We start from the raw sequence: 10,000 nt of genomic DNA, 5'->3' as shown, positions 1-10,000 counted from the left end.
AATCAGTGTTTTGATTTAATTCTAATAACTGAATAAACTTAATATAATCATTAGGAAGCAATGAAGTGGGATATTCTACCTATTCATATCAAGTTAATGAATATGTTATTAAGCATTAAATGTTTTACTTTTCATTTGAAATTACAGATATTTATAACATTATACATCAGAATTATGTGAACTATAATGAACTTAAAAATAAAATATGAATCAGTATCAAAATCAACTTCATCTCCTTACCCTAATTTGATGAAATTACTCCACATTGATATGAAGGATTTGCTGAGTGTGACATCCATCTTAGTGAAGTTATAACTTGAGGTCAAGGGTCCAAGAGCACCCAGAGGACCTCCAAAGACGTACACCAGCTCGTTCAGGAAAATACTCTCGTTTCCAGACTTTGAGAAAGATAAGCAGATCAGATTTAAGTTTAATTTTGATAATTACTAAAGTAGATACATATATACATATACCAAGGCAGTTCCCCCAATTTTGGGGTAACCGACATCAAAATAACGAAAAAAGGGAACCTTCTCTCTCTATGTTCCTCCCAGCCTGACAAGGGACTCAACCGAGTTCGGCTGGTACTGCTAGGGTCCACAGCCCACCCTCACCCGTTATCCACCTCAGATGAAGCTTCATAACGCTGAATCCCCTACTGCTGCTACCTCCGCGATCAACCAAGGCGACCGAAGGAAGGAACAGTGCGTACTGAAACTGCATCACAATCACTCGCTATTCATTCCTATTTCTAGCACGCTCTCTTGCCTCTCTCACATCTACCAGCCAGAGCTTTTTTCACTCCATCCATCCACCCAAACCTTGGTCTTCCTCTTGTACTTCTTCCATCAACTCTAGCATTCGTCACCAGTTTTAGCAGACAGCCATTTTCCATTCTCTCAACATGGCCAAACTCATTTCTTACACCCCTTCTCACCCTTACTACTTTGTCCCTAACCCTATCTACTCGAGATACACCAGTCATACTCCTTGGATACTTCATCTCCAAACATTAAATTTTTGTCTCTTCGTCACTTTCATTCCCCACAACTTCAATCCATACATCACAGTTGGTAGAATCACTTTCTCATATAGGGTTCTCTTTACAGTCATGCACAACCCTCTATTCTTTACCACTCCCTTCACTGCCCCAACACTTTGCATCCTTCATTCACTCTCTGACGTACATATGCTTGTACATCATCATTTGCTGCAACAACAGACCCCAAGTACTGAAACTGATCCACCTCCTCAAGTAACTCTCCATTGAACATGCTATTCAACCTCGCACCATCTTCCCTTCTCTTACATATCATAACCTTACTCTTAACCACATTAATTATCAACTTCCTTTCTCACACACCTTTCCAAAATCTGTCACTAATCTGCTAAGCTTTCCTTCCGTGTCTACAACCAGTACAGTATCATCCTAAAACAACCACTGATTTACTTCCCATTTATGATTATTCTCGTCTACCAGTTTCAATCCTCGTCCAAGCACTCGAGCATTCACCTCTCTCATCAATATGTTAACATTCTAGTTAAATATCCCTGGTGACATCATATATCCCTGTCTTAGCCCCACTCTCATCGGAAACCAATCGCTCACTTGATTTCTTATCCTATAACACATGCTTTACTACCTATGTAGAAACTTTTCCCGGCTTACAACAACCTTCCACCAATTCCACATAACCTCATCACATTCCACATCGCTTCCCTATCAACTCTATTACACGCTTTCTCCAAATCCATAAACGCAACATGCACCATCGTACCTTTTGATAAATATTTATCGCATATCTGCCTAACTGTAAAAATCTGATTCATACATCCCCTACCTCTTCTAAAACCACCCTGTACTTCTAATATTGCCTTCTCTATTTTATTCATAGTATGATTCTTTTATTGATATTTATCATATCATATTTTTATAGATTTACTTTGCATGATTTGGATACACATATCTCTAATCTATTGATGATATTACAAAACTTTTAATAGAGTGTCAGAGTCTCATTTTTAAAATATGCTATATTTTTTATTTGATATATAAATCCAATCTATCCATATCGACATACTTTTGAAACTTCTTCCTCCAACACGTAGAGATAAGATGAACGGGAAGTCGTGTAGAGCTGCTTGGCAAGATCTGCCATCGGTGAGACGATATTCGCATCGTGAAGGCCTTGGCCGGTTGAGTCCCTGATGCTGATTGGTTGATGGAGGGATCTCGACCAATCAGTGTACTCGGCTGTGATGGCTAACATTATTTCCTGTGGGAAGATGAAAATACTCTTGGTGAGGTATACCTTTATTTAATAGATTATATAGTTTATATATGTGTGTAGCTCAGGTAATAATAATAATAATAATAATAATAATAATAATAATAATAATAATAATAATAATAATAATGCCCACCTGCAGATAATAGCGATAGTTATTGACAACGAAGGATCTCAGCAGATCCTCCCTATAGTTAGCATCGAATCCTTCCTGGACTTCTTGCTGACTCAGGATGTCAAGGGGGTTAGCAGCTGTCATTCCTAGAAGGAGGTCAACGGGAGTTCGACCTTCCTTGCCTTTGAAATCAAGAGGAAAAGAAAATAATTTCTTATTTTCTGTTTATAGTCGAGAGATTAAGAATATTACTTAGTATAGACAAATGGAGATATTTAGGATATACGAATAAGTACTTAGGCGCGAGTTAACTTTTATATTATAGTTTAGAAATTAGAAATTTTATTTTGTTTAAACGTATGTATTCATTATGGAAGGATTTCAGTTCATAACTGTATATATCTGTGTATATAAAACTACAACAACGACAACATCAAAAGCAGTTCTGTTTAGAACTCTGCAGGACATTGGCCACATCCTTATTCATGCTTGGAGTTTTCATCACCACGCTTGTAAACTACGGATTGGTGATGGTGGTTGATTTATGTCTGATTGCTCACAGCAAACGTAGCTATTATAGGTAGCCCTAGTACAGCTCTGCTGATCATCACGTTAAGGTATCCCCACCCACAAAGGGAGGCCCATATATATATATATATATATATATATAAATATATATATATATACATATATATATATATATATATATATGTATATACATATATATAAATATATATATATATATATATATGTATATATATATATATATATGTATGTATATATATATACATATATAGATATATATATATATATATATAAATATATATATATACATATATATATATATATATATATGTATATACATATATATAAATATATATATATATATATATATATAAATATATATATATATACATATATATATATATATATATATATGTATATACATATATATAAATATATATATATATATATATATGTATATATATATATATATATATGTATGTATATATATACATATATAGATATATATATATATATATATATAAATATATATATATATATATATACCTGTGTATAGAGTTTTATATATGTAATGTCATACATTTACGTGTTTCAGCTGTATTTTCCATCTCATGCATTTTGAGTTGAGACCCTAAATAGCTTTTATAATAAATCAATTGTTTTTGCGTTTGAGTTGACAAACATATCAAATCCATCTACGGAAATTTTGAAGTAAAACTTACCCATTTTTCTCATATGATTTTTCCAGTCTGGTTTGATAGTGACACCATCAATGCTGGGGCCAACATCCACTTGAAACTTGGATGTCTTTAGTTGAACCTTTAAGAACATTGGGTTAATGTTATTTTCTTTTATAAAAGTTATATTTTTCCTAAATCATGATTAATATTTAGACAGAAATATTAAAGTTAACTTATTATTTGTCTTTCGCGGTTGAAGTAAAAGCACTATAATAAAAAGAAATCATCCTATGTTAAAATAAGTATTACAATATTGTTAGGTCAAATGTAAACTCAAATTTCTAATGACATTTCGTTTTTCTAAAACACACCTTTACTTATTTATATAGACTTTCGGTTAAAATTGAGTTATAATTATAACTATAAAATTTTCAACGTATCCACTGAAATAAATATTTAATTACAAAAAACTTTAATTACCAATAAGTTATTCAAATTCATTACCTGTTATATAAGGAGAAAAAATAATCAATTATTCTTTATATTTTGAAACAAATTGCCATATTGTTTAATTAAATGTATCATCAATCTCTTGTTTTTTTTTTTTTCACGTTTTAGGAAAACATAAAAAAGGAGCTAAATACAATATAATTATTTAATTATTAACCAAAAAAAACACACTTAACAATTAATGAAATTATTATTATATATATTTCCTTCTGTATTTAATGTTTTCATTAGGTAGAAACAGAAAAAAGAAAAAGGAAATTCCAATTCATTATTGTTTCTAGCTCTTCACATTCCATGTACCTTACTTGCTTTGTTTGAACAGTATCTGTGGTGGCATATTGCCAGGGGCAGAATAATCACTGAAAACCACAATATTTACTATGTACAATTGTTCTTGTTATTAGAATAGACAGTATATTAATAACAAATAAAAATCCTATACTTATAGCATATTATATGATTGGAAATAGTATACGCTAAAATAGTATAGTCTAAAGTTGAATAATCGTCCCTTTTCTTTTCGATGGACTTATGGTTATTTTCAAGAAACATATCAACTTGTAATATAAAACTGATAAAGCAATTGAAACTTTGTCGGGTCACGTAAACTGGTAATCAAACACTCATTCTCAATACATTTCCAACTTAATCACCTTTAATATGTCATGCAGAGGCCTCTTCCTCAGACACTGGAGGAGATTTTCATAGTAGCGAAAGTGGTCGTTTGGAACAGGGCAGTCCAACTGGGTGGCTACATCAAAGGCGTGTCCAGATGGGTCCCGGACTAAAGCCCAGGGACTGAGTGCAGATCCTGACATCAGGATTGCTCGCTTGAACAGACCTGCTCTTGATAACCAGGGGAGAAGGATTGGCCGAAGGATATTATGTAAGGAAGGATTCTATGGTCTTCCGTGTTTAGAGGGACTGTTATTTTATATGATTTTGGTACTTTTCTGGTATATATATATATATATATATATATATAGTGTATATGTATGTGTATGTCTGCTTCTGTACGTCTTATAGTCTGATATATACCTATGATTGAGTGTGTGTGTGTTTAAACAAATATTCAAGGATTCTGAAAGCCTCAGTGATCATAAATATCATATAATATTTTATCTTTATCCGTTTTTCTCTCAATAATGTTCCAAACTTGTATAGACAGTGACTTACTACTCAGCCACGAAGAAATATAAAGGTCAATGACAATTCTTCTCTACATATACCTGTTGAATTTAGGTATTATGTACTTATAATTGAATTCATCCCATCTTCACCATCGTAGCTAATTGGTATGTTTGTGACTTGGCATTCGTTTCATGATAAATTTTGCATATTCAAACGTTTTTTTCATATTTGAAATAAGCCATCTATATAAGTACATTAAAGACTGGATCTCTTTCTTCATGTCTGAGTGGTAGGTCAATGGCATACAAGTATCCTCAACCAGGGTTCGAAACCCGGCCGGTCAGATACTATAGACTTTGAGTGATTTCGCCTGGGGCACTGATCCCGAGGTCATTAATAGAATTCAGACTTTAATGTAATATATATACGACTTATTTGAAATATGAAATACATTTAAATGTGCAAAATTTATCAATATATATACATATATATAATATATATATTATATATATTATATATATGTATATATATATATATATATATATAATTTATATATATATATATATATATATATATTAATATATTACATGATATATATATATAATACTATGATATATATCTATATCTATATATATATATATATTATATATATACATATATATATATATATATATGTATATATATAAATATACATATATATATATATATATATACAGTATATATATATGCATTTATATATACACATATATATATATATATATATATATAAACATATATATATATATACATATATATACATAGTATATATATGTATATATATACGTGTTTTTACTATATATATAATATATATATATATATATATATTTATATATATATATATTTATATTTGTATATTATACGTGTGTTTACTATATATATATATATATATATATATATTATTTTCATAATACTAGAAAAATCTAAATACCCATAAATTGAATTAAACAGAATATTATCAAAACATACAATTTTCCTTACAAGTTCACAACTCCAAAACAAAAACCAAAAAATAAGTATTGATTCAAATGAGGAAGTCCCTTGAGAAAACCTGAGATTCTCCACGATATAGTCATTCTATTATATGTATTATTTAACTCTCGTTTCCATCATGGGATTTTGAAATACGTTTCCTCTCAGGAATTTACATTTGTGGACTAGATGGAGGATTTTGTTTGATATGATTATCTGTGTAAGAGTGAAGATGCTACGTTTAGTAATAATATAATAATAATAATAATAATAATAATAATAATAATAATAATAATAATAATAATAATAATAATAATAATAATAATAATAATAATAATAATAATAATTATAGTAATGATAATAAAATTAATGATGATAGTAATAATAATGAAAATATTAAGAAGAATGATAATTATCATTTTTATTATGATTAGTATTGTTATTATTGTTATTTTCTATGATTATTATTATTATATTATTATTATTATTATTATTATTATTATTATTATTATCATTATTATTATTATTATTATAAATTATTTTTTTAGGTTACTATTATTATTATTATTATATTATTATTATTATTATTATTATTATTATTTTTATTATTTTTAGTGCTAGGATTAGTTAGATTACAGTAACTGCAGCAGCAATTCTATCAGTATTAGAAGTAATAATGATACCAAATGCATCCCTTAGAAATATCACGCTAAAAGCCATTAACATCACGTCATGCCGCCAACCACAAGTATCATCACGAGGAATATCTTGAAATCTTTCAAATTTCGCTTTGTCACAGAGAACAAGGTTTACTTACTGACTGACCTGTAGCAGCGGGCGATATGACAAGGTAGTTGAGGCAGGCGGCTCCCGTGCCGTGACCCATGACCGTGACCTCACCTGGGTCACCCCCGAAGCGGACGATGTTCTCTTGAGCCCAGTGCAAAGGCAGCTAGCTGGTCCATCAGGCCATAGTTAGCAACAGTTGGGCGACCCACTGGGTCAGTGTTCGCGTTGTAAAATCCTGGGGTAGATTAAGTTTAAAAAGTTCAGATATTGATGTATGTACGTATATGTATATTATAATTTTGCATATTTAGACAAGTTTTTCATATTGTTATTCATAAAAGCCATTTATTACACTCCTCATTATATCTGGATTCTCTTCTACTACGAGATCAGACACCAAGGGGAATCAGCTTTAAAATCATAGGTTCTGATCAGCCAGGGAATCGAACCCGGCCTAGAAACAGGTTTCATCGACTTAGTAATTTACCCATGAAGAGCTGCTAAGTCAATGGATCCTCAGTTTCTTGAGCCCAGGTTGACTCTCAAGCACGACAGAAGCTATTATCTTTGAATGGATTCCTTTTTGGGTGTCTGATCCGAGGCAGAAAATTCATACATTAGGGGGCATATAGTTTATGGCTTATGTGAATATATATACATATATATATATATACATATATATATATATATATATATATGTATATATATATATATATATATGTATATATATATATATATATATGTATGTATATATATAAATATATATATATATATATATTTATATATATATATATATATGTTTATACATATATATATATATATATATATTTATATACTATATATATATATATATATATATTTATATATATATATATATATATATATATCATCTTGTTTCTTTGGCAATTAATGTTACAAACCTAACCTAACAATTATGGTATATTCCTAGCAACAGCTGCTAATGGTTCAACTTGATGGATGAACAGGAACTAACCTTGGCCTAACCACCTCAAGCTAAGTGATGTACCATTCATAAAGAAGAAGAAAAAGTAAGTATATTTTCAACATAAAAGTAACAAGTCAATTTCCGGTAACATATCAAAACTTTAATCTCCATTTAAGAGAAAATTCTGACTGCACATCTATTTGTAGCCCTAAAAATAATGTTTCTCGAAGGCAAAAGACAAAACCTCACTTTCCGTCTGTCTTTTGTAAAGGTCAGAGACTGAATTATTCCTGTGTGTTTTCCAATGGTTGATTCGCTGCCTGTGTCTCTCTTTCCGGGAAACAAGAAGAAGAAGTTTATCAAGGGGACTTCACCATATCCAGTCTTCTTCATCTTGCTGCCACGGATTCCTTTAGAGTCGACAGGATTAAAAGGATTTTTTTTTTTTTTTGGTCTATTTTATTTAAAAACTTATCTTCGTTAGAGGAATATTTCATAGCTAAGGAATCTTTTTTTCCATAAAACATATATAAAATTGTGTATGATACAATAACAAAGTAGTAGAAGAATAAGATATAATTATATGCAAGGTGTATGAGATTGAAATATTATGTATCTTACAAGTGAAGTTTTGATAATAGGATTTTAGCGGAAAAAATATTCTTTTCTTCCAAAATGCTTATTTAACAAGAATCTATAACCTTATTTGCCAAAAGAGTATCCAACAACTGTACTTACCGAAGAATATCCAACATTCTTGCTTACCACGAATATACAGCTTTAATTACCAGGAATATCCAAATACCTTACTTACTAAGAATATACAATCCTACCTACCTGAAATTAAAACAAATTTGATTGCCAAGGCAATAACTTTACTCGAAAATTACAACTTTACTTACCAAGACAACAACCTTACTTACCAATAATATGCAACCTTACTCACTAAGAAAATACAACTTTACTTTCCATGAAATTACAACTTTACTTAGAAACACTACAGAGGAACCTCCCTTACCCAGAATGCCGAGACGATAGTTGAGAGGTCACCACAATGACCTTGCCCAGAGCTGCCAGAACTGATCCGTCGTAGAGACTTGAAGATCCCCACTCAAACGACTCTCCATGGATGAAGACGACCACTGGGTAGGCCATCAGAGCTGCAGCTGCAAGGAGGCAATCAGGATACTTAAGAGGGGTACTCGGATCTAGCATATGGGTTCTAGGGATGCAACTGCAAGTAGTTGGGACTGTGGTCATCTTACCATCATAGGTTTAGAGAGATATAGATATTGATTAGTACAGAAGCAGGACATGTTTTATCTCTCCTCCCATGCTTCCTTTGCAATCTTTGTGGACTCACTCTGTTATTGCTAATGTCCATCTATTATAAGTCAATCTCATCATATGCCCTGCCCATGTCTATTTCATTTTGTTACATATTAGAATATCCTTTACTTTAGTCTACTCTCGCATCCAAGTTACTCTTCTTTAGTCTCTTAATGTTATTGCAATAATTTTTTTTCCCTTAGTTCTTTGAGTTGCAACTAGCTCAAGGCTTTAGTAAGTCTCTAATTTCTTGTACATAAGTCATGTACGACCATCTGATTAAATACTTTTCTTTTTAAACAAAGAGGCATTTTACATTCATAATCTCATTTTCTTCACCAAATCCTTTCCATCCTATGATTATCCATCATTTAATTTTGGAATCATGTCCTAGGGAAAATTTTATTATCTTCCTAAGAACTTATATAATCAACAATCTCTAGAGTCTTCTTATCAATAACTTATTTGTTGTCTCTCTTCATTTCCATTAAACATTATGTTAGTTTTACTCATATTCATTTCAGTCCACAAGCCTGGTTGGAAAAGCATAATGCAATAGGTCTAAAGGTTTCAACAGGGAGGAAAAGGTGAGTAAAAAAATAATTAATAAACTATAGATGGGTGATAATAAAGGTATTGATATGAAATCTATTAATTTATGATTTACAAGACAAGATTT

General features: G+C 30.7%; 1 protein-coding gene across 1 annotated transcript in view; it reads right to left on the bottom strand.

Moving 5' to 3' along the window:
• LOC137626849 (neuroligin-4, Y-linked-like) overlaps positions 1-9,252 on the bottom strand; it is a 13,494-nt gene extending 4,242 nt beyond the window's left edge. The window contains exons 1-8 of the mRNA XM_068357834.1: positions 9,011-9,252; positions 8,731-8,770; positions 7,075-7,209; positions 4,089-4,112; positions 3,651-3,747; positions 2,425-2,585; positions 2,082-2,276; positions 241-398 (exon numbers count right to left, since the gene is read on the bottom strand). Of these exons, the coding sequence (XP_068213935.1) occupies positions 241-398; positions 2,082-2,276; positions 2,425-2,585; positions 3,651-3,747; positions 4,089-4,112; positions 7,075-7,209; positions 8,731-8,770; positions 9,011-9,252 (1,052 nt within the window). The remainder of the gene's footprint in view (positions 1-240; positions 399-2,081; positions 2,277-2,424; positions 2,586-3,650; positions 3,748-4,088; positions 4,113-7,074; positions 7,210-8,730; positions 8,771-9,010) is intronic.
• Between the last annotated feature and the right edge of the window lie 748 nt (positions 9,253-10,000).

This window comes from Palaemon carinicauda, chromosome 34 (genome assembly GCF_036898095.1).
Source record: "Palaemon carinicauda isolate YSFRI2023 chromosome 34, ASM3689809v2, whole genome shotgun sequence".
Lineage (NCBI taxonomy): Eukaryota > Metazoa > Arthropoda > Malacostraca > Decapoda > Palaemonidae > Palaemon > Palaemon carinicauda.
This window is presented reverse-complemented; position numbering and strand designations above follow the sequence as displayed.